Below are 24,069 nucleotides of genomic sequence, written 5' to 3'. Positions count from 1 at the left end.
CGATACGACATGGGTACTTTCAAAAACAGCGCAACGCTCCTGTGATTCCTCTGGTGTTGCAAGAGATTGTGGGCGGCGGTGATCACTTAACACCAGGTGACCCGTACGCTCGTTTGTCCTCCTATTCCATAAAAAAATACAAGTGGTGACCTGACAAGCTATATTTTGCCATTTGAATTAAGTACCCCGCGCCCGCTCTTTGTATGAATTGACATATTATGAATGAAATTTCATTGACTGAATTAATTATTACTGAGTATTGCGAATATATCTAGGTATTTAAAGTCAAATAAATTATCCGGAATAAGTAATCACGAACACTTAAACCTTCTCCGAAACACGCTTCATTTTATGGTATAAAAATTATTTCGATCAGTTCAATAGTTCTCACTGTATAACCGAAGGAAAAAAGTCTCTCCATTTATAGATAAAAGCCGTTACAGTCTCTTAAAATATATTAAAATGTAATTTGTGGATGATTAACTGATGGTACCAAGTAGTAGTCAACAAATGCTTTATTTGTCAATATTTGTGACATGTTTTACGGCCGTTCCCAATATACTATCTACAGATAGAGATACCTTCTACTGTCAGTAATTAGCTGTCAATAATCTAAAGCTGTCCCAATATACCCGATAAGTCATTCTTATCTCCTTATTTTGGGACGCGTGAATTGCAATTTCCATTCTTCTATCGCTGGTAGGCTATACGTCCTCCCATTGACAGACAGCGTGTACGGATAAGGTGAGTTACCGTCGATAACTTTATTAGGACAGATTTGATTTTTATCTCAAGTAGGACACAACCGGAGATAGACTGAATATTGGGAACGGCCGTTAGTAAACTTATCTTTATTATGTTTCAAGTTATTCCTCATATTATTAATAATTCATGCTGTCTGCCCTGAAAGAGAAATCGTGTCACATGAAACTAATTTCTTATCGTAATAAAATGCAACTTAAACACATTAGAAATATTCATTTTCATTAAATATAATTTCGCTTTTCAAAAAGTAATCTATTTAACGATAAACCACATTTATACCTTAACTCCAAATCCTTACGATCTTTGTCTGCAGGATCAAACCTCTTGTCATACATGTTGCTTATATGAACATTGATTTTATCCAAGTGTAATCAACAAATATTGATAACAATTTAATACAAAAATCTAATTTTAAGGCAGTGTTGACAAGAAATATTCCTTAAGTTTAGTTTTCAATTTTCTTTTACTGGTTTCTAGTCGGATGTTCTTAGACAAGCTGTTTAATAATGAAGAAGTCAATATTATTTAATGATGTACAAATTTACAAAATATTTTTTTTTATGAAAATAAGAGACGAGACGAACAGGACGTTCAGCCGACGTTTAAGTCTCATTTGCCCAGTAATTTCACTAGCTACGGCGTCCTTCAGACCGAAACACAGTAATGTTTACACATTACTGCTTCACGGCAGAAATAGGCGCCGTCATGGTACCCATAATCTAGCCGATATAATTACACAAATAACAATTTATTATCTCTTATTTGAAACAGATTTTTTGAAAAAAAAAAAATAGGGAGTAATATATATTTTTTTATCAAACAAAACATTAGTATTCTTTCGTAAATACAATATATTTGTACAACGGAAGTGAAGTGTTATTGAGGACGAACGAGCTACAGGTAAACACAAACATGTCGATCTATTACTGGTTGCTATGAGGGGCTGGTTGTCATGACGACCAAGGCTCGCGGCCGAAGGACAGCCTCGCCCAGAGATCTATTGAGCAGCTCGTATTTGTACGTATTATAGAGCCGATCCAAGGTTGCCTTGTGTCATTCTCGTTTCTATTATTTGTTCAATATTGAATCCTTTTCGCATATCATCACTCGATAGCATTAGGTTTGTGATATAGAATAAATAATAATAATAATCTGTGAAAGGCTAGATCAGTTGATATTGCGTAGCGACTTAGAATAATAACGCTTAGAACGTGAGTAGGCCCAAGCGAAATGAAGCATTTTCAATGTGGTCGTTTATGACCACATTTCCATTTACCACGTTTCCCGCCGCGTCAGTGTCATTGTGTCAAAAAAATTACTTACTATGCAGCGAAAGGGTATCATAAAGCGTCTTATAATAAAAATGATGATAAGAAAATCACATTTGACACCTAAACACTATTTCACAACTTTTAGTTTAAGCTAATATATTCGTCAAAACTGCAAAATATTTTGTAAACAAAAAAGACGCCATTAAAAAAAAATGTTGCCAGCTATGAATGTACTATATACCCCGAGTTCCACCGCTGGGATAGTTTTTTGTGTTTGTCAAAGTCAAATAATCTTAATTCAATTAGGCTTAAACGAAGCGCTTTGGTGCTTTTGGCGCTAAAGTGACTCTTTAAACATTTCTTTTAAATTACTGAATTTACCATAACTTGAGCTCGTGAGAACATTAACGGCCACTCTTTTTAAGCGACTTAAAAAATCAGGAAGTTCTTAATACGTCGGTATGTTTGAAGTGAAACTTCTTTAAACCTTCTCTTTAAACCCAAGTTGGCCGCGCGCAAAATTATGATTTCAACAATATGGATATTGTATCCGAGGTTCTCGAGGGTGCAGAGAACGAACTTGGGATCATTTTTGAAATCTAAGATGGCCGCCGTGCAATATTTTGATACCAACAATATGGATATCGTATCCGAGGTTCTCGAGGGTGCAGAGAACGAACTTGGGATCATTTTTGAAAACAAAGATGGCCGCCGCGCAAATTTATTATTTCAACAATATTTATATCGAATCCGAGGCTATCGAGGGTGCAGAGAATGAATTTGGCATCATTTTTGAAATCCAATATGACGGCCGCGCAAAATTTGTGATCCAACGATTTTGATTTCCATGTGGCACAGCAATTTCCGAGAGATGCCTATAAGTTGTTTGGCATTAGGGTTATCATTATAACCACCATGCATACGTATAGCCCCAAAATAATTTTTCACCGCAGCCATCTTCGATTAAATAAATGTGAGCCTCGGATTCGATATCAATATTGTTGAAATCATAATATTGCACGGCGGCCATCTTGGATTTCAAAAATGATTCCAAATTCGTTTTCTGCACAGTCGAGAACCTCGGATCCGATATCCATATTGTTGAAATCATAAATTTGCGTAACGGCCATCTTGGATTTCAAAAATGATCCCAAATTCCGTCTCTGCATCCTAGAAAAGCTCTGATATAGCTGGGAACGGCGCCTCTATCGTCTCGCTTTTTCGTTTCATCGAGTTTCAAAAAACAACGATTCTAAAGATCTTCTTTACTTAAACTTCAAAAATTGTTGCACAAATAATTAAATACGTGATGTTTTTACTAAATTTTTAATTTATATTTATATTTCTTCTTTCTTAATACATAAAATCTAGTATTTCTTAAAATTTACTGATTTAAGAAAATGTCTATTAACTTGTAACATTATTTGGCTGCTGTGTGTGTGTTGGCGAATGTAAGTAGGTGATGCTCACGCACACATTAATTATAATGTAACTTCTATATTGACAGGAACTATAAATGAAACTATCGTTCTAAGCGTTATTATTTTATGCGTAGAGACATCTCTTCATTATGTGTCTTCTTCCAAAGAGCTTTTTGATCTGATTCCTGCCGCTGAATTTCACTTTCACAAGACTCGCAACGAATTAGATATCATCCCTATTGTGTGGAATGGGCTTCCTTGCGCGTAATTTATATAATAATATAAGTTTACATGTATAATAAGAATAAAAGGCGGTAAATATCCTTGGCATACACGAATAATGTAATTTTGATTTGATTTGTGGTAGGGAGTTGTGCGTGGGTTCCTTTCTTCCACATAAGTTACCATAAAACTTTTTACAACCCACGGACTAGTAAATAAATAAGGACTCCGTGTCACCTAACATAACAGTGTAGCACCAAAACAAGCCGATTAACGTGTAAATACATAGGCCCACGTACACACTTACACTACTACAGGCCGATTGGCGGCCATTATGAGAATTGTCATCTTCTGTGAAAGATCAGTTTGCGTCTCAATAAAATATTTTAAAAATGCCGTCGTGCGTTGTGAAAAAGCGTAAAAACGATACTATATAAGTATTTGTGGCCATATATGATTACTTGCTTCACTTGCTAATATCACGGCGCGGAGCCCTTCTTTTTTTACTCGTCCGTGATAGAACCATGTAGTATTGTCAAAAAATAGGTATCTATTAAGCTCTTTGGCTAAGCAGATATTTAATACGATACAGAAAATAGCGCAGCGTTTTGCCCTTAAAACATTTTTACCGTGTCTTAGATAATTTTAATAACACAAGGAGTTTTGGATTATATAATTTTAATCAAACAATTTGAATCATTTAACATCATGGTAACAGGGCATTGATGCGTTGCGCTATCGTTGCTAAGCCATCGGAGCGAATCAGTAACACAGATAGACCAATTAATTACACAGAATAAATATTAGTGATATAGTATCAATATGACTTTGATGATTTAATTTTAATGTATATGAAAATAAAGATCATTTATTGAATGAGGCGTTATTTTGCGGAAATCCATAATTATTCAAATTTTGTGAGCCTTCTTGAGTGTAAATTCCGCTAAGATTCGTGGTTCGCCTCTACACGAGGCATCCTCGGGTGATGTTGACTCGCCAAATTCTGGCACGAGACTGAAAATTATTTCTTAAAAAGCGACGTCAAAGTATAACAGTGGGTGTAATGTTGAACCAATCCTCTCCACTAGTTCGTTTGTTGTTATGTACTATGACGTCATTAGGTTTACATAAGACCCAAGTAAGCCAAAATATTATGTGTTTAAATCATAAACTTACAATATACTGTCGTATAGACAAACAAAGCTCGCGAAAGAGAAGAACATCGCTAAACGAGATACAGTACGATATAAAATTAAAGCGAATCTAGTGTTACTGTAACCAATTTTGATTGACTAGTCTTAAACAGTCAGCCACGCTTGGAACTATAGTAATTTGAATAACTACTACTACTACTAGTTAACGCACACATTGACAAGATAAAACTGGTCACGCATTGTCAAGTTTCAGGTCGCCTTTATGATAGTATATTGTAAGTAAAGTAAGTAAACTTTCCGTGATTGAATATTTTATTATTTGTTAGGGATTTCTTTTTATGTAAGAGAAGACAAACAGACAAGAGGCTCGATGGGAAGTGGTGATTTTAAATGAATATTGTATTTAACCACATAAATGCTAGTACTTTTATACTGATAAATAAAGCAATTCGTGCGAAATTTTTCCCTTATTGTTATTGTATTAATGTTCAAATTTTCACACTGACACTGCCGGAGTGAAACCTGTTATTTTTTTTAGGGAAAGCGAGTTTCACGGATTATCTTATGTTGAGTAATCACAGCCGCCCACATTCCCCCGCAACACAAGAGCCTTATTAAAATTATGCCTGCCCCTGTATTCATTGTAATGCCTTTAGAGGGGCATGCGATACATAATAAGTATTTGCAATTTGCATGTTTTTTGTTGTCACGAAATCGTATCCCGTTCCATTTTCTGAATAAATAAATAATAACAAATCCATTTCGAGCCCTTCCAATTCAAAATATCAATCAGCAGTCCGTCCTCACAATTTAATAAGTATGTCATTAGAATTGAGGCACGCGCGGAGGCTACATTACTTATTTAAGGCTGTTTTACTGCGGGCACATAAAGCTCCACAATACTCTAAGTATGTCAAGGGTGCTTTTATTGTTTAACGAGGTGCGAATATAGTCTAAGTTATTTCAAAGTTTATCTATGGAGAAGGCAGACGAAGAATCTTGAAGATATCTTGAAGATATCTTGATGGTAAGTCATCACTTGAGTTCATGTTTCTTTGCAATTCTTTACACGAAGTAATAAATAATACTGGTCAATATTAAGTCCATCTAAAACTTTGTGTATAAGAAAAGAAACATTATTATTTGATTCGCATGGTGGACGTTTTTAGATTGGTGGGTTTGGTTTTAATTATTTGTTGTTAGCGATACTACATTCAGTTATCAAGCAGGAGTTTCTCAATTCGTGTGGTTTTTTTTAATGTTGTTTCCCTAAAAGTGTATCATTATGTTCAAAACTAAGAGAACCGAAACAAACTTCGCTATGCTTTGTAAAGTCTCGGAATGGGGAAGACAAAAATTCAACGCTAAAAAGACACAAGTTTGTGTCCGCTAAAAAGTCTATCGTTGTCCTATCCCCTCGATTCGAGATCACTCCCGTAACTGCCATAGCCTGTATCGGCAAACTCGGCGTCGATATATCGAGTTACTCTCAGTTCCGTGGTCATTTGGAAGACAAGTCCAAACTAGCCTCTAAAAAGTTTGGTTTACTCAGTAAGGCAAGCCAGTACTTCACTACCGCCTGCACCTATATAAGACGTAAATTTGGACTCACATGGACACACCTACTCACCTCTGGGCGGTCGCTCTCCAGTAACTTTCGACCAATTTCTTCCATTTTAACGCATACAATGAAAAGTGGCTCCACCGACGATCAAGTCATTTCAGATCTCAGAGTGCTCAGACGAGTTTTTCGGGTTGATACCAGCAGCCGCATCACTTAGACGCCTGGCGTTTCACAAACATGTGCCACAACCGCGTGGTTCAATTACCGGCTGCTGTTTTCCCGAATCGATATGACCTTCAATAATAGAGCATACACCCACCTTAAAGGCCGGCAACGCATCTCTTGATCCCTAGTTTTGCTGATGTCCATAGGCATGTCCTGCCTCACCACCCCCCAGCACGTACCCGTTTGCAACCTTTTATATCGAAAAAAAAAAACTAGTTAAAGTATTTAAAACGACGGAACTACGGACTAAAAAATAATATTTTAAAGTACATTTAGAAATCATTACATATTGGAGTAGGTTCACATCAATTCGACACAGAATGTTTCGACTCTCGTAGTGTTGTCTCGCGAAACGTTAAAACGTGAGTCATTTTGAAACTCAGCTGAATTAACACGTAACGTAACGACGTTTTAAAAACAAATATTGGCGGAATTAACACTAAAGAAAGCTTAAATCATTTGTATAATTATGGATTTCCGCAAAGTAACGCCTAATTCAATAAATTTTCTAATTCTCATTTGTTCTTTTTACTTAGAACTTTGATTTACGTGTTATTTAAGTCTTTTTTGGAAAGGTTTTTATTCAATATACTGGCTTGACTTGTACCAAAGAAATTGAATATATTAAATGCTTTTGGAAATAAATGACTAACTATGAAAAGCACGCTTTCTTACCTATACCTTATAATCAATGCAAGCTGAAATAATATTTTTTTTATTAGTGAATTGGTTTTATAGTAAAATAAAATCCGTAAGATTATTATAATTTCAAACATTCTGAAATGAACAATTAAATATATAAACGTAGAACTCAAATGATGTTGAAACAAATTTTAATGCTCGTCTATTTGAGCTTCCACTGAACTTTGTGTGAGTATCATTTGTATGGCGGTATTAATATGTTTGAGTTATTTGTCACTGTTTAAACATTCACTCGTACTGTACAGTCGAGGCATAACTTTAAGTTTTTATCCAGCCTGGATCGATACGTTGAGTGTCACGCAACCCTCCCCCACACCTTCATAATTTATACTTGAAAACTCTCTTTGTATACTTAGGGTTGTCACTGCAATAATAATGAAAATCACTATTAAGAGCAAAAAGGTGACGATTTTTGTGAACGTTTATTAAATTTTCATAAATGTACTGACAATAAACAGTCATAATATTTATTTCTTTAAATTTTTCTTTGAGAGACTGTCTATAACCAAGCTGATATAGCGCACGAACAGCTCTATTAAAAATGAAGATTCGCACTAGGACTCTGGTGTAATATAGAAGAAGTCCTGAGGCTTGGTGCTTAGCCTCAATATACAGGAATGTCCTACAGCGACCCCTACAGTTAAAGAGAGAAGCTCGATCAAAATGTTTGCACTTTGGAGTCGGGACTCCAAAGCGCAAACGTGCTTGAAAATAAAGAAATATCCTTTTCACTTATAAAAAAAGGTTAGTTGGGGAGTCACGAACCCCCTTATTTGTGAAAAAGTAAAAGACAAAAGTATCAAGCACTTTGTCTTAAGTCTTCACTCTTGACTTAGCTTAGTCTGAAAAAGTCTAAGTACGCCCTATAGATACGCCTTGGGTCGTGTTGTGAAATCTATTAGAAAAACTTCAAGACTGATAGACTCCAGTCACAAGGCACAAGAGCTGAAGACTAGCCTCGTCTAGTTCAGATCTGATGCTCTTGGACTTAGAATTATGGTCAGTTATAGAAGACATAATACCACAGTGTCTGAAGACAAGATTTTTAACCAATGTGTGTTGCCAGTGAGGATATACGGAACGCAGAAGTGGTCGCTAACTATGGGCTTTATGAGGAAGCTCTTTGTCGGAGGGCAATGGAGAGGGCTATGCTTGGATTTTCTCTACGAGATTGAATCAGAAATGAGGAGATCCGTAGGAGAACCAAAGTTACCGACATAGCCAATATGGTTGCGAAGCTGATGTGGCAGTAGGCAGGGCACATAGCTCGACGGACAGATGGCAGTTGATGCAGTAAAGTCCTCGAATGGCGACCACGTACCGGAAGACGTAGTGTTGGTAGGCCCCCCACAAGATGGACCAACGATCTGTTGACCAGATCTTGAGATCGCCGGAATAGGTTGGATGAGCGCAGGATCGATCGTCATGTCGATCTTTGGAGGAGGGCTGTCCAGCAGAGGACGTCTTTCGGCTGAAATGATGGTGATGATAATGGAAGATATGGGCACATTCTATAAACGACACGCCGGCATCGAATCGCTTAGAAATCTTTAGAACGCGTAGATTGGTGGCCAGGCAGATTTAAGGCTAACATTAAATTATTTAAATACATGTAAGTTTTATTAAGTTTATATTTCGTCATAAGAAATAAATGCATTTTTATTTGTAACAGATCTTTTTTCTGGACTAGGTATTCAGTGAAAGTGAAAAAGAAAATATTTTCACTTAATTGAAACAGTTTCATATGACGCTTACGTAAATTGCTTTTGGACGGTTATCTTCTTCTCTTATCTTTTACCTGGTTTGTAGTTGTAGCATTACTATGCATTTCAGCCAGGCCAATGATGTTACAATCAATTTTGAATGGCGTAATATATATTCAACATAAAACTTTAAATGTTCGTTTATGAGTGATTCCAAAAGGTATTTTTATTTTATTTTTATGATGTGACATATATCGACAAACTTTTACAAATAAATTCTTGCCCCAAACTAGGAATAATCTGTACTATAGGTGCAAGCCAACGATATAAGGTATACATACTTAAATATACATAAACATAAAACGACTCGAAAACAAACATTTTTATTCACCATATACATGTTTGCACCTGCCGAGATTTGAACCCGCGATCTCTAGCTACATAGGAAGGGTCAATATTTTCTATAAAATTAAAAAAAAATCCATAAAAATACTTTTTTTATACTAATATTTATAAATTTTCCCCCTCAAATTTATTTTGTCTGGCGAATTATTTTGTCCACGTTGGTACTCGCTAGTGAAGTATCTAATTATAATATGCGGTTAATTAAGTGTTTAATTAGAACTATAACAGAGTGAGATCACTCAATGTGACTTGATAACTCATTATTTGTTATGTATTTGATCTGCTGTTTGAATTTAACTACGAATTTAAATTGGATCATTGCTAATTTAAACTTAACCACGATGACAATTTAACTTTCAAATAATTGTGACGTCATTTATAATGTTAATTTAAACCAAATATACGTGTATGTTTTACTTGTCTTAAGCTTGATTAAAGATACTTCGTTAGCGAATTTAAACGTGTTCTACGTGGTTTCTTTTTTCTCAGAGTGCAATTTGTTTCGAAGAGGTGGAAGTATTCCATTGTCACAAAAAAGAATCTCAAGAAATCAAATGTAACGTTGTAGATAACTTTATGATAACATACACATGTTTACTGTTTACGGTCCCGATATCCTTGCCCGGTGATTGAAATCGCATCCACTCTTTCATACAAATTCTAATATTCCGGATTTTTTCACTGGTTTTGAAGACCTTGGTTAGTTTCATGATGATAAAGATATTTCAAATTGTATTTAAGTAAGTCTTTCTAAACACCCCAAAGCTTTGTCAGATATTTTTTATGGAAGAGAAGAGGACGCGAGAGGTCGTGGCTCGTGGGTTCGAGTCCCGAATCGTTCATAAAATTTTGTTTTCAAATTTTATTTGTGTATTAATCGTGGAAGTGAAGGTTACCACATAGAAATATAACAAATTGTTTAAAACTAGTACCCAATACCACCAGAAAAACGATCGCTTTTTCAGTTCTTAGTATACAAACAACATGCGTGATATCATTAAACAATCTACGGGATGACCTACCATAAACTACTATAAAAACACTCGCTGTAAATAGTTTTTATCTACAAAGCCCTAATACTCTCCAAGCATAGATAAAAGATTTAATTCCGATTACAAAAAAGGAAACGAAATATTAGTCGTATTTGATATCATACAAAAAGTAAACTAAAGGCTTATAGAGGGCGGGTTGTAAATATACGATTGGATTTACTTAGATAAAAGTTTGTAGGAAGTATATAGATCCTTTGGACGATGTGAAATAGATAATAAGTTTCCGGAATCCTTAAGCTCACTGAACAAGGGTTGGATTTTTATATATCTGAGAACAAAATCGAATACATCTGTAAATAGTTTCTTTATAATGAAATTGTAAGCATTTAAAGGCAGATTACCAATGAAATGTAATATTTTGATCCGTATAGTTTTTAGCTTCATTACTTTAGTAGTTGCTGCCCGCGACGTCGACCGTGTGGATGTTATAGAGCAGCAAAAATACTTTGCCTGCGTGTAGCGTTATAATATGTAGCTTATATGTTATAATATATTATATTGGTTGGCTACAACTTTATGAGATTTTATATTATACGAGATTTATTTGGATCAAAAATCGAGCGTCACGGTGTTGGTATCCACCATGTTGTTTTAAGTCGATCAGTTCGCACAACCGGCGCGGGCGCTAGCTTGAAGACGACTGTGACTTCTCAATGAGGGCTCTACTGATGGACAATAATAACTAACTTCAATCGTGTCACAGACATTGACGTACAAAATGACAACTTCAAACACACTTTAAAAGATGACGTTCGCCATCAGTTCAGCCCAATACACAGAGTAGAATATAATCATACAGGCCATATTACTTTTATATTATAATTCTCCGACATATAGGTCGGCTAAAAATAATAATATGTAGCTTATATGTTGTTGTAGCCAACCTTTATAATATATTATACTAGCTGACCCGACAGACGTTGTTCTGTGCATAATAAATACAATACTGTTTTTTTATGAATTTGTCAGTAATATTTCATAACACTAAGAATTATTTTCTAAAATATGCTCCCTGTCAATGACGTTCTATATTATGTATAGAACGTCATTGCTCCCTGTTGTTAACTATAATGAAATAGTTTCACAACGTGTTGTTAACTATAATGAAATAGTGTCAAACCGTGCGTCAATAAATTCTCTAATAGAAAATATGTCCATACAAAACAAATATTGGAAATAAAAATATTTATGGGTCCTAAATCGAAATAAAAACTATCCTATCTCTCAAGTTGGACTAAACTGCATTCTATGAAGTAATCCCCATTAAAAACCGTTCATTAGTTTAGGAATCCATCGCGGTCAAACAATGTGTCACGTAATTTATATATATTAAGATATAGGTTGGCTAAAAATAGTAAAATGTAGCGTTTGTCCTAATCCAAGGCATAAGCCATCTCCATTTCAACTTTCAGCCAAATCGTCCAAGAGCAACAATCATCCAAAATCACAAACATTGGCCTTTATAATATTAGTAAGATTTATTTCAATTTGTTATATTAGGGAACCAGCCAAATAATAGAAATATGTACGACGACACCAAACGAAAGATGAGCGCTGGTTTTCAAACCAGCATACATACAGAAAATTATTCGGGACGCGAATTTACAAAGGCTATAGTACCATAAGAGTGAATGTGTAAACTGAACTTGCTTAGCTTTGGTTTGCCAAAAGCTTGACGAAACCCTAATCTATTATAGTATAAAAATTGCCGAAATCGCGTAGACTTTATTAGATAAATTGATTCTTAAATTTCAGCAACAAAATGCTCTTCAATTTCGTACGGATATTTTTCGATCGTTAGCTTCTATGTATAAAATACGTCTGATCGTTCCGTTGTTAGTCCCCAAAAATATGTGAAATGAACATCAAGTCTTCTACTTCTAGTGAACAACGGCTGATTCGGTTCAAGCACTTACTGGCCGTTGCCGCGGCACGCTACGCTCGGCTTGTGTGATTAATAGTCTTTTGTTTTTGGGACCTACTAGTGAACAAGGGCCGATTTGGTTCTTTAATGACTAGGTTTTTAATGTAAATTATAAACGTTATCATTTTCGGTAAATATGTATTACATTGTAGTAGTTTTTGTCCGTATACTTTGAAAATATCATGGCAAGCATGAAAGCTAATCCATTTGAGTAATTTTTTTTGTGGGCTAGGTATTTTCGAGGAATATGCATAAACAAAAGCTCTTCTATTGGAGTCTGACTCATCACTCAAATAGTTATAATCATAAGCCTTTGTAAATTTGCAGTCGGGATCACTTTGTGACATATATAGAAATAATATTCCGTATTTAAGTGTTCTATTTTTCATGTGGTGGAGGAACAAACTTACGTATCACCTGATTTTAAGTGAGCACCGCTGCCCACATTGCACACCAGAGAAATCACAGGATCGTTCCTTTAGAAATTTAGAAAGCGTTTTTTTTTAAGTTACTCCAGTCGTACCGTCGTGGAATAACCATTCAAGGCTATACATATAAATGTATATACTACTAGCTGATCCAGCAAACGTTGTACTGCCGATATTAAAATCGCGATACAAAAGTAACTGTTGATCGTAGATGGGTGAAAATTTGAAGTTGTATGTATTTTTTAATGCTGACTCATAATCAAACAAATTTAGAAAAAATGTAAAAAAAAATTAAAAAAAAAAATTTCGTGTGGGACCACCCTTAACATTTAGGGGGATGAAAAATAGATGTTGCCCGATTCACAGACCTACCCAATGCATGCACTCAAAATTTCATGAGAATCGGTCAGCCGTTTCGGAGGAGTTCAATGTTTAACACCATGACACGAGAATTTTATATATTAGATATGTTACATATAAACACTTTATTTTTTTCATTCTTGTTGTAGGTTGTGGGTCAGTCAGTTATAATGAAATAGACAATATTTTCCATACACACATATATATATAAACAGACAGAGACTCATAATCGCATAATAAAAGGTCGTCAATAATGTCCGAGTGGCGTTGTATATACGTATATATTAACTTATTTGAATAACACTAAAACATTCATTCAAATTAACACCTTATTTCCTAGCAGTAATGTTCATAATCTATTTGTGTACGCAAGAAGCTCATTGATTATGGTACAAAACGTGTGAAAGGACGCCCGTCTCTTTCTTATTCGTCGGCAATAAATTTTGTTTTACCAATTTAAATGTAATTACTTACCTTTGTTTTATATATTTAGAGCATTGGTAACAAGGCCATCAGCTCAAACAAAAATATAATAAAAGATTTTTTTTTTAAATACTCGATTACAAGAAAAACCCCCGTTAGGCTTATGGGCAATAAAATTTCTTGATGTAGGCTAGACCTCGTTTTTATCCATCTTTTACTATCGACTTATAATTATTTAGCAAAATGATTTGAAAACGTCAAGTTAGTAATAATTTTGTTAATTTAAAGGGACACTTACCTGAAATAAAACACTTTATTCTATTTAAGTTTATTATTATTATTTGGACAGTTTTTCACTGAAGACTTTGTCATTGCGTGGAGTTGTATCCAAAGCGCGGTCAAAACACTGCTGAATAAAAACTCTGCCTAATAAACGCGTCGGCAGAGTTTTCGTGAGTGATTGTGAGTCTAGTTGTTTATTGTACGTCAATGATATAATAACATGTTATAATAAAAAAAAAATTATTGAATTAGGCGTTACTTTGCGGAAATCCATAATTATACAAATGATTTAGGTTTTCTTGTCTCGTGCCAGATTTTGGCGAGACAACACGTCCTGAGGATGCCTCGTGTAGAGGCGAAACACGTGTCGAATTGTTTTAAAAACAAATATTGGCGGAATTAACACTAAAGAAAACCTAAATCATTTGTACATGTTATAATAACAACTAAATCACTACTAATACTAACTCTGGTGGGTTTGAAGTCGCCTGTGCGAAAAGTTTAACACGGCTGTGATAGTTCTAGTACTTTATTTGAATTTCCATAGTAGTTAGCCTATAGTAGCTACACTACCCGATTGTAATCCTAAAAATTTTGATTCTTAATCCGTGTTCTACTCCGACCAAGTTGCGTGCAAAAAGTTCGTATTTTTCCAATATTTTTAAGCCATTTCTTTATTTAAATCTTGATTGTAATAATACCGTTGAGGCCAGTTTCGGCCATTCAAGGTCACATCCACACGCGACTCACCTGTTATTAGCTCTGATGGCAGCCAGGCCTTCGTGAAAAGAAATTGCTTTCTGACTCATCATTTTTCATAGAGGGTGTGGTGGGGTCGATATTTTTGGTGCATTGTTAGGTACGTTGATGGGTTATGTAGGTACATACCGTTATATAATAAACCTGCCTTTCTGTTATTTTTGCGTATTTTTATATAGTTTTTTATACGTCCATATTTTATATAAAAAAAAGCCCGCTGAGTTTCTTACGGCCGTTCTTCTCAGGTCTGAGGCAGTCTATTTAGAATGTGTGGTAGTTTTTGACAGTAAAAATATTTGAATTTGAATTTGACAAACACTCTAGTTGCGATGTATAGCTTAAGATTGAATCTAGAATAGAATCCAGATGTTACGTCATCTGTCAGTTAATTGTGAATCCTCATCTCAAAAGGTACAATTAAGTAGGTACTACACGGCCACTTTATCTCTGGAAAAGTTAATTAAAAAATAATAAAGTGTTTGCCATTTACCAAAATACAAATTTTTACGAGAAGCATTATTTATTTTTATTTTTATTTGATGCACTAATTTCATTTACTCTTTTCTTTAAATCACTAAATTAATTTAGTATTTTCATTGATAAACACGAATAAATAAAATACTTTTTATGTTATTCACACTGTTATTAAAGTTTTCCAAAACTCTTCTGTAGCAAAACCACCTAAAAACTAATAAATAGCGACAAATTTCTTGGTAACAGCAATGACAAGTATTTTGTCGACTGCTGCTCAGCCGAAGAGACAACGAAACGTCGTGGTATATTAAAATGTATACGTTTTTCGAGCATTTGATGCGAATATTCAATTATAAGTTTTAATTACATACAGTTTAATCCTTATTTTTTTATATGGATATTACACATCTATTTAAACCAACAAAATTGTCGAGAAAAACTGATTTTAGATCAAATTATCTTACTATCTACTATCTTCTACGACTCGGGATCGTTCGCCATCCATTCAAGCGAAAATTTTTGGTGCCTTTAGCCACATTCCCGCACGGACGAATGTGGAATTTCACTGAAATGATATGGAGAAGAAGTCAAAGTTAAATAAACTTTATTCAATTCGTCAATATAAATATTTCTTTTAAATTACTGTATAAACCATAAAATATGCGGAAAAAGTAGAACAAGAAACTCAATGGCCACTCTTTTCAATCTAATAGAGTATCTTACTATGGCAAATTAGTTTGTAAGGTGCTGCATCCAATATTTGAGTCATCATATGTTTCATAAAAGTAATCAAAATAAACTGTATAAATATAAATTATCTTATATAGGATGTATCTTTAAAGCTTGAACACATTGTTTGTGTAAAGATGCTTCGTGAACACGATGGTCGTGATTACTGTCACAATAATTAGTAATCACATTCAACAAATACAATGATTTATTAACTACTAGCTGATACCCGCGACTTCGTCCGCGTAGGTACACATATTATGACTTTTGTTTTTCGAGAGGAGGAAATTACATTTACGTATTGAAGACCTCGAAGCGGGGCCCATATGTCGGCCTCGGGTGTAAACACCCCCTATCGAATAAAAACCTCCTCTGTGCTGATAGTCCTAAAGGCTTTTACAGCGAACCCGGGCGGGGGTCTCGGAAGGAGGCTCGAACCTCAGACCGCCTGCTCACTAGGCTGAATGGAGAGAAGATCACTAACGATCTTATATATCTGTTAGTCCAATGGACTCTAGGTTTGAATAACTGATCGACCTGGCACTACAAGCCAGTTCACCAGTTGACACATGGTCCAGCTATCGTTCCCTTCGCACAAATTAGTGAAGTGAAGCTTAAAAGATCAAAAAGGTGATCCGGTTATTTGCTCTTGAATAGTAAAAACCCTCATATTATCTTGAATCTTAAAATTTAATAAACCATGTTACCTCTAGTTACTATAAAATATTAAAAAATAATATTCAAATATTGTGAAACTTGGAAAATATTTTAACAAGATCAGCAGATTGAAATCAGCTGTTATCGAGCTGAGTTCGAGCTTCAACGACATAATAGAAGCCTCGTAGCCCTCAAACTTCCGCACAACGGCCTTCATCAGAATCCAATTATGTGTGCATAATGGACTACGGAGTTCTACGTAGCTATCAACCATATTTATTAGTAGAATTTTGTGATAAAGGTCATGCAGGCTGAAAATTCAGCGTTAAATATTATAGTGTCAGTGACGCAATAGGTTGAACTGTTGACTCTAACCACGCAGCCTCCGGTTCGATTCTCGCCCGCTACGTGCGGAGTAGGAGGATATCCCCTTTGCACAGGATATCGGCTATATTATGGGTACCACAATATGGGTTTTCTGAAGAATCGTGTAGCAGTAATGTGTAAATTCTTGTGTTTCGGTCTGAAGGTCGCCGTAGCTAATGAAATTACTGGGCAAATGAGACTTAACATTTATGTCTGTGGTGACGAGTGCAATTTGTAGTGCCGCTTAGAATTTTTGGGTTGTTCTCTTGAAAAACCAGGATTCTTATCCTGAGCGGCACTGCATTGTAATGGGCAGGGTGTATCAATTACCATCAGCTGAACGTCCTGCTTGTCTTGTCCCTTATTGTCATAATAAAGATGTACCAATGTGTTGTCGGTTTCCGAATTCGTATTAGTGTGTACGTTTATTCGATGCTTTATAAGGTAAAATTACCTTTGCTTTATGAAAAATACAACATTCGGTTCAAATGTTTTATCTCAATTTTACCAATGAGACGCTTCTTTGCCCAGGATGCCGGTGGATACCACAGCAGCACCTTCTTCTGCCAGCCATCAGTGCTGTACAAGGATTATTGTGTTTCGTAGCCAGAATTACAGTACTAATGACATTTAACATCTCTTATATATCTCAAATAATAAAGAATAAGGAATTTGGTTTTTTCCTGATTCTTCTGGACGTTATGCTAATGTCGTCTCGTTTTCATTTAAATTTATTATGGCCAAGATAATCTAATATTATAAAAATACTAAAACTATTAAAAAAAAAAAACGGTGTATGCTTAAGACACTTTACACGACTCAAGTTATAACTTGATTGAGATTAGCTTAATAATACGAAAAGTAACTACTTTTTTTTGTAATTCATTATGTTACTTTTACAATATATTTAAAATTGTGTGTGTGTGTGTAATTTTGGCTTATTTGGTAACAGCGCTGGGACGTAACCAGGAGCGGGTTAGAATCCCGCTGCGTCCTTGAATTTTGGTACAAATTAAATATGTACGTCTAATCCCAGAAGTGAGTGATATCATTTAAAAATAACAAACTGTTTGGTAAATTTAGTTCTTACTGATCGGGTGCACTAAGTCAAGTTGAGCCTTAACGAGATTTACAGCTTAATAACACATCGAACTTAGATGACTTAGATATCAATATAAGTATGCTAAAAAGTAATACTGACGTAATAGTTTTAACTGAATGCAGAATAGATCCCGAAAAACCAGTTCCACAGAAACCCTATTATTTTACTTATAACACTGATAGAAAAGTAAATCAAAATGATGGTGTTGTGGTATTTGTAAAAAAAACATTAGAACATAGTGTCAAAGAAGTTGCTTTGGATGGAGCTTTCTGCCTTCAGATTGTATTTCGAAGCCCTGTATCTAGAGTGACACTAATTTGTATATACCGGCCGCCAGTAGAAAAGAAACCTGAAAATTTTATAACTTCATTAAACACCTATCTAGCTTCATCCCATCTAAAACCTAATGTCATAATTACAGGAGATATAAACATAAATATTATTGAAGGGCACAGTGAGAAATACGCTAATTCATATTTAGATACATTGGCTTCACATAGGTTACTACCTGGTCATAAATTTGATACCAGAAAAAATAGTTGTTTAGACCATATAATAATTAACCTTGATCCTTCCCAATTTAATACTTTTATAGGAGTTCTAAACACTACAATTACGGACCATAAAATGACTGTTATTTATCTATATCGAAAAAAAATAAAAGATTCTACCAAACCTAAAACGAAATCTGTTATCGATTATGAACCAGCACTTAAGACCCTGCAAGAAAAATATAATCCAGATATATTAAAAATAAAAGACCCTAATACATTAACACAAGAACTACACAAATACATACAATATGCACTTAACAAAAATACTAAATTGGTAAGAATTTCAAGTAACAAAAAAATAATAAAACCTTGGATAACACCAGGCATTTTAAAATGCATTAGAACCAGAAATAAATTACAGCAACAGCTAAGAAGTGATGAATCTAATGAAATACTCAGCATAACTTACCGACGATATCGAAACTTTTGCAATAATTTAGTGAAGCAACTAAGACGTAAATACGAAAGCGAAATACTTAATAAATCTAAATCTAACAATAAGTCACTTTGGAATAGTATCAAAACTATAACTAATTTAAATAAACAAAAACAACAAAATATAGAACTTACACAGTTAAAACCTACACCCACTGAATCAGCTTGCTTTCTAAACAATTATTTCGTTAACGTTGAAAAATCTTTAGCTATTGGAATCTCAACACCTCCTCATATTGTACAGCAATATTTTCATCGACTTCCATCACAAGCAAATACAATTGGAATACTAGAACCCGAGCCATCAGAAGTAGCAACAATTATATCAAACTTAAAATCTGAGACTGCCTCGGGCTATGACAATATCCCAACCAAGTTTATTAAAGTGGCGAAAAAAGAACTTACTCCTATAATCACACGACTTTGTTCACTATCACTCGCTCAGGGTATTTTTCCACAAGAACTCAAATGCTCCATTATACATCCTGTACATAAGGGTGGGTCTAAAGAGGATGTTAATAACTATCGACCTATTTCCGTCTGAACAGTTATCTCTAATATATTAGAAAATATTATAAATACTAGAATAATCAAGTACTTAAATACGTGTGGTTTGTTATCTAAATCCCAGTATGGCTTTCGTGAGGGAGTCAGCACTGAGGATGCTATTCAAGATCTTACTCAAGAGGTAACAAAATATGTGGATGGAAATAAAAAAACTCTATGTATTTTTCTTGACCTAAAAAAGGCGTTTGACACCGTATCTATTCCTATACTTTTGCGTAAAATTGAAAAAATTGGTATAAGAGGTAACTTTTTAAATTTACTGACTGATTACCTTCATATTCGAGCACAACGTGTAAAAATTTATAAAGAAATGTTTAGTTCTGTTAAATATTCTACATCATACGGAATTCCTCAGGGTAGTGTTCTCGGACCTACGCTATTTTTAATGTATATTAACGACCTAACAAATTTAAAAATACAAAATGGACAAGTTTTCTCTTATGCCGACGACACTGCCCTGCTATTTCATGGAGACAGTTGGGAGGAGGTCTTTTCTTTGTCAGAGAAAGGACTACTCTTGGTACAAAACTGGCTTAAAATTAACATTCTTACTTTAAATTTAACGAAAACAAATTATATTACATTTTCAATAAAAGATTCCACTCAACCTAATAAAAATTTTACCTTATCTGCTCATACATGTGACATAGCTGATATAGAAAACTGTCTGTGCACTAAACTTGAAAGAGTAAACACCACCAAATACCTCGGAGTAATTATAGACAAAAATTTATCATGGTATCCTCAGTTAAATGTAGTTGCCAACAGAGCTAGAAAATTGATCTGGATATTCAAACGCCTACGTAACGTCTGTGATATCAAACTTATTAAGTTTGGGGGGGTACTTTTAAAACTCAATTTTTAAGCATAGAACTTGAAATATCATAGAAATTTATGTTTTTGTTAAATGTGTAAGCATTCTTATCGTGGGAAAGAGCGGTCTTCCCTAACACAGGTTCTGCGAACTTAAAAGGGAAGTCCTTCAAATACTATTTACTAAAATGCTAAATAAATAAATTTTTGATTTTTTTTTGATTTTGACAGCTCACTCCATTCAATACCCTCAAAATGAAGTCTTCTTTATGACGATAAGGAACGAGACGAGCACGACGTTCATATGATGGTAATTGAAACGCCCTGCCCATTACAATATAGTGCCACTCAGGATTCTTGAAAAAACCCAAAAATTCTGAGCTGCACTACAATTGTGCACGTCACCTTGAGACATAAGATGTTAAGTCTCATTTGCCCAGTAATTTCACTAACCACGGCGCCCTTCTGACCAAAACTCAATAATGCTAACACATTACTGCTTCACGTGGTACCCATAATCTAGCCGGCATCCTGTGCACCCTCCCACTGGTGCTCTGTTCCTAAAGAAGTTTTCTTCAAAAAGTCATTTCGAAAATCTTTTACCAGTAGAATAGTTATCTACTATAACTAAGCAGCATATGTATACTATTAAAAAAATAGATATTCCTTCACTTCCTTAAAAAAGCAACAATGTAAAAATAGATAAATACGTTGTAAGCAACGCTTTAGCAATATTGGCTTACAAAGCTTTGCACTTTTAACATTTTATACTTTTTAATTAACACGAGTCGCTGGTAATACATATATTTTTTCAACACACTTGCTCGTAAAGTGAGCCTTATTACATCATTCCTAGCGCAATAAACTGAACTATAACACACACGTGCATAATAATATTACACACTTGTGCAAAATAGAATTATCCCTACAAAGTTAAGTTAACGCCTAACTGCAAATTATATGAGAGTAAAGAGAGCATTTATAATTTAACCGGGTAATACTGTTTCTTTTGTAAAAAGAGGTTTTATGCCGCTGAAAAATCCATTTTCATTTTTGGAATAAATAAATGTGGCCCTTATTAAGACGAAAAATCATTTATTATTATCAAATTATACATAATTAACAATGATTTGTTATAAATAAATGCATTTTATCACTAAAATTATAATTTTGAAATAAAATCAATCTTACTTCTGACGAGTTCAAAAAAAATTTGCGCGCCATTTCCCAAAATTAAACCATTTATGCAATACATTTTTGTTTTTTCACCAGACACTCGGCTACGGCTCGGGCTGCAACCAACAGCCTCGTGTATAATGAGCAACTTAACTCACTTGTATAATAATATCAATTGTCAGAGCCCCATGGGCCATGTTAATTATAAGATTGATCGTAGTCTGTGTGGCAGCTGAACCTTTCTCAGAAACACTTTAATTAAAGTCAAGTGATATTTGAACCCGACTTGTTGCTACATTTACACCATCTGTGTCTCTCTTTTATTTGTATCACGAGGCTTGCATCAAAGTATAATATGTGATACTTTTTCAACAATATAACTGTCTCAATATATTTTTGATACATAACATACACGTCTGTTTATTTTTATTGTCTGAAATTTAAAAGAAATCTCAGAAAATGTTTATGTTGTAAAGTTTACTGTAACATGAATGACTCTTATATTTATAGACGGCATCTGTCCACAGGCTGATACCGCCACAAAGTCCTCCCCCAGAGATCTCCATGAAGTTCGATCCTGCGCTGCTCTCATCCAACCTTTTTCGGCGATCTTGTCTAGATCGTCGGGGCATTCCGAGCATTGCCCTCTGAGAAACCATGAGCTTCCTCATAAGGTCCATAGTTAGCACCCACTTTTGCGTTCCGTATGTAAGCGCTGACAACACACAATGGTTAAAAACCGTCGTCTTTCATTCAGACATATGCACATATCTATACCGAATTTGAGACAAGAAGATTTTACGGAGCTTCCCAAATGCTGCCCATCCGAGTTGGATTCGACGAGTGACCTCTTCCCGAAATTGGACCCGCCCAACTGGATTATTTGTCCAAGGTAGACGTACTCGTCAAGAATTTCGAGAGTACAGTTTTACACTGCAATCCTTTACAGTGCGGCAAATGTATTGAGCAATAGTATTTCCACTGAGATGCGATGATCCAGTCTATTTATTCTCTTAATCTGAAAATCCTTGGTGGAACTCTTATATGTATATTTGTCATGAAAATAAAAAAAACGTATAGGCGTAATATAACGGATTTGCAAATCCGTTCTGTTAGATGGTGCGTAACTTATTGACCATTATGTGTAGTGTGCGTGTTGTGACAGTTTGCCCCGAACGGACTGCACGTACAGTTAGCTACATTTCTACAAGGCCAATTACTTATTACAGCAATGGAGGGCAGCGCTTGGTGCGCGCGAGACATCTCCCTCCGGGCGCAGAAGAAGTTCCTCTCCCGCGTTGGGGGAACGGCCAGCGCAAGAGCTCTGGTCCTCGACGAGCATGCTGCCAAACTGTTTGATCAGGTACAATATTGCAGTAGATAACATAGGAAAAAATAATAATATACACATTAACAGATGGACATCCACCTGCAGTGACAGTGAAATTCACTTTCTCGACTTCTACCAACCTGTCACCAACTAAAAACATTCTTAAAAAACAACGAAATGTCGGGATAGCCAAAAAATATAAAAATCAGTCTTTTAATTGTTGATAAAGTTATTTTAATGGATGTACTGAATGGATGAACGATGATATAATAACAAGGGATATGTCTAGACTCTAGAGTAAATATCACAAACAGATTAAATTTCATGAACATTCGATGCTTGTGGAAGAAGCCAATCAAGGATGTCGGAACGGTGGCAAATTGTCCGTTATTTTACACTTAAGGTCGACGGGCGTAATTGTAGATATGTATGTATGAATGTAGGTAATCTGACCTTTTTAATGCTTTATCTTAATGCTTCCAGTTCCTCATAGTCCTCCGACAGCGCATAGAGAAAAGAGAAGCAGAGAAGCTGGTGAAGCACGTGATCAAATGTGCTGTGAAGCTCGGAGTGCTGCGGAGACATGGTCAACTCTCCGCCGCCGATGAGAGGGCACTAGCTGCCTTTAGATCCAAGTTTCATGTAACAAATTTTCTTTTTTATCAGCACTAGGTGGTGGTGGTAAATAATAGCTTGTAGGTATTGGTCAGGCTAACGGCACGCGAATTTAATGAATGCCCTCTGGGCCAGGGATAGTGTGACAATGACAAAATATGCAGTGCGCTAATGAAAAGATTGTCAAAAAATTTTAGGCGAAGTCTTACAAAATATAAGTTTTTGGAATAATAAAAATTCATTCCAATCCAGCCGTTTTGTAGAACGAAAATAGGAACCATATTTTAAACTACATAATTTATAAGCTTGATTCAAATTATATGATAAATAAAAAATAAACATTATGATTAATTTTTTTTCAGACGGTACTAATGGCGGTGGTGTCATTCTCCGAAGTAGATTTCTCATACGACAGAAACTTTCTACTAGATGCCCTGCGTGAGTCTCATCAATCAATCAAGTAAGATATATCTACTAGTTACTACTATTCTGTATCAGAAGCCCAGTGTAGTGGATTAGGAATCTTTGCTTATTAGTTAACGATCGCCTTCTTATCTAGTGGATGTCGGTCTTCGGCCATTTGATGTGTAG

At 35.1% G+C, this 24,069-nt stretch overlaps 1 protein-coding gene across 2 annotated transcripts in view; it reads left to right on the top strand.

Moving 5' to 3' along the window:
* Nucleotides 1-24,069, top strand: part of LOC126968837 (tumor necrosis factor, alpha-induced protein 8-like protein 2 A) — a 53,165-nt gene that overhangs the window by 22,960 nt on the left and 6,136 nt on the right. For both annotated transcript variants that reach the window (XM_050813988.1, XM_050813989.1), the window contains 3 exons: nt 22,763-22,896; nt 23,347-23,505; nt 23,841-23,938. In XM_050813988.1, the coding sequence (XP_050669945.1) occupies nt 22,763-22,896; nt 23,347-23,505; nt 23,841-23,938 (391 nt within the window). The remainder of the gene's footprint in view (nt 1-22,762; nt 22,897-23,346; nt 23,506-23,840; nt 23,939-24,069) is intronic.

Source organism: Leptidea sinapis, chromosome 16 (genome assembly GCF_905404315.1).
Source record: "Leptidea sinapis chromosome 16, ilLepSina1.1, whole genome shotgun sequence".
Taxonomy (NCBI): Eukaryota; Metazoa; Arthropoda; class Insecta; order Lepidoptera; family Pieridae; genus Leptidea; species Leptidea sinapis.
The sequence above is the reverse complement of the archived record's forward strand: the minus strand, read 5'-3'. Positions and strand labels throughout refer to the sequence as shown.